The 2,239-nt window shown below is 62.4% G+C and overlaps 1 protein-coding gene across 1 annotated transcript; it reads right to left on the bottom strand.

Annotated features, from left to right (window-relative positions):
- Positions 1 to 2,060, bottom strand: LOC124232787 (heat shock 70 kDa protein 1). The gene has a single exon (XM_046649703.1). It carries the CDS (start codon positions 1,924 to 1,926, stop codon positions 1 to 3), a length of 1,926 nt encoding a protein of 641 aa, XP_046505659.1. The 5' UTR covers positions 1,927 to 2,060.
- Between the last annotated feature and the right edge of the window lie 179 nt (positions 2,061 to 2,239).

Genomic DNA, 2,239 nt, shown 5'->3' with positions numbered 1-2,239 from the left:
CTAATCCACCTCCTCAATGGTGGGGCCAGACCCAGAGCCACCCTTGGGAGCCTGAGCCCCAAAGCCACCAGCCCCGGGGCCACCCGCCCCCTGATACAGTCCAGTGATGATAGGGTTACACACCTGCTCCAATTCCTTCCTCTTGTGCTCAAACTCGTCCTTTTCGGCCAAAGTGTTGGCGTCCAGCCAGGAAATCACCTCCTGGCATTTGTCCAGCACCTTCTTCTTGTCCGCCTCGCTGATCTTGCCCTTGAGCCCCTCATCCTCCACTGCGCTCTTCATGTTGAACGCGTACGACTCCAGGGCATTCTTGGCAGACACCCTCTCGCGCTGGACCTCGTCCTCGGCTTTGTACTTCTCCGCCTCCTGCACCATGCGCTCGATCTCCTCCTTGCTCAGGCGGCCCTTGTCGTTGGTGATGGTGATCTTGTTGGCCTTGCCCGTGCTCTTGTCGGTGGCCGTGACGTTCAGGATGCCATTGGCGTCGATGTCAAAGGTCACCTCGATCTGGGGCACTCCCCTGGGGGCCGGTGGGATGCCACTCAGCTCGAAGCGCCCCAGCAGGTTGTTGTCCCGCGTCATGGCCCTCTCGCCCTCGTATACCTGGATCAGCACCCCGGGCTGGTTATCCGAGTACGTGGTGAAGATCTGCGTCTGCTTGGTGGGGATGGTGGAGTTGCGCTTGATCAGGGCAGTCATCACGCCCCCAGCCGTCTCCAGCCCCAGCGACAGGGGAGCCACGTCCAGCAGCAGCAGGTCCTGCACGTTCTCAGACTTGTCCCCCATCAGGATGGCCGCCTGCACAGCCGCCCCGTAGGCCACCGCTTCATCGGGGTTGATGCTCTTGTTGAGGTCGCGCCCGTTGAAGAAGTCCTGCAGCAGCTTCTGCACCTTCGGGATGCGGGTGGAGCCGCCCACCAGGACCAGGTCGTGGATCTGGGCCTTGTCCAGCTTCGCGTCGCGCAGGGCCTTCTCCACGGGCTCCAGGGTGCTGCGGAACAGGTCCGAGCACAGCTCCTCGAACCTCGCTCTGGTGATGGACGTGTAGAAGTCGATGCCCTCGAACAGGGAGTCGATCTCCAGGCTGGCCTGGGTGCTGGACGACAGGGTCCTCTTGGCCCTCTCGCAGGCGGTGCGCAGCCGCCTCACGGCTCGCTTGTTCTGGCTGATGTCCTTCTTGTGTTTCCTCTTGAACTCCTCCACGAAGTGGTTCACCAGCCTGTTGTCAAAGTCCTCCCCACCCAGGTGGGTGTCTCCGGCCGTGGCCTTCACCTCGAAGATGCCGTCGTCGATCGTCAGGATGGACACGTCGAAGGTGCCCCCGCCCAGATCAAAGATGAGCACGTTGCGCTCCCCCTTGCCCGTCCTGTCCAGCCCGTAGGCGATGGCGGCGGCCGTGGGCTCGTTGATGATCCTCAGCACGTTCAGCCCCGCGATCACGCCCGCGTCCTTGGTGGCCTGGCGCTGCGAGTCGTTGAAGTAGGCCGGCACGGTGATCACCGCGTTGGTCACCGGGTAGCCCAGGTACGCCTCGGCGATCTCCTTCATCTTCGTCAGCACCATGGAAGAGATCTCCTCCGGGTAGAACGCCTTGGTCTCCCCCTTGTAGCTCACCTGCACCTTGGGCTTGTCCCCGTCGTTGATCACCCGGAAAGGCCAGTGCTTCATGTCCGACTGCACCACCGGGTCGCCGAACTTGCGGCCGATCAGCCGCTTCGCGTCAAACACGGTGTTCTGCGGGTTCAGCGCCACCTGGTTCTTGGCCGCATCCCCGATCAGCCGCTCGGTGTCCGTGAAGGCCACGTAGCTGGGGGTGGTGCGGTTGCCCTGGTCGTTGGCGATGATCTCCACCTTGCCGTGCTGGAACACCCCCACGCACGAGTAGGTGGTGCCCAGGTCGATGCCGATGGCCGTGCTCTTAGCCATGCCGGTGCTCTCCTCTCTCGCCTGGAGCTGAAGCGCTGGCCTGAAAACGGCGGACGAGTTCCGCGACGAGGAGCTGGATTCTCTCTGAAGCCCGAAGCTGAAGGCGCACTATCGCCCCGGTTTGTCCTCTGAGGCAGTGGCTCTGCGGAAGCTGCGGTCACAGATAAAAGCGTAAGAGCTATCACCTCTCTGCAGGCTCGCTGTTTCTCCAGGGCCGGCGGCTCTGTGTTTATAATTCTTCATCCAGCCCCTCCTTTTCCCTCCTCAGCCAATCACCGAGCTCGGCGGAGCTGCCAGGTCGGGAATTTTCCAG

Source organism: Equus quagga, unplaced genomic scaffold, assembly GCF_021613505.1.
Source record: "Equus quagga isolate Etosha38 unplaced genomic scaffold, UCLA_HA_Equagga_1.0 115925_RagTag, whole genome shotgun sequence".
NCBI classification, from domain to species: domain Eukaryota; kingdom Metazoa; phylum Chordata; class Mammalia; order Perissodactyla; family Equidae; genus Equus; species Equus quagga.
The sequence above is the reverse complement of the archived record's forward strand: the minus strand, read 5'-3'. Positions and strand labels throughout refer to the sequence as shown.

What these genes read in the sequence shown, in the direction of transcription:
- LOC124232787 (XM_046649703.1), bottom strand. Translation starts at nt 1,926, where the DNA reads ATGGCTAAGAGCACGGCCATCGGCATCGACCTGGGCACCACCTACTCG.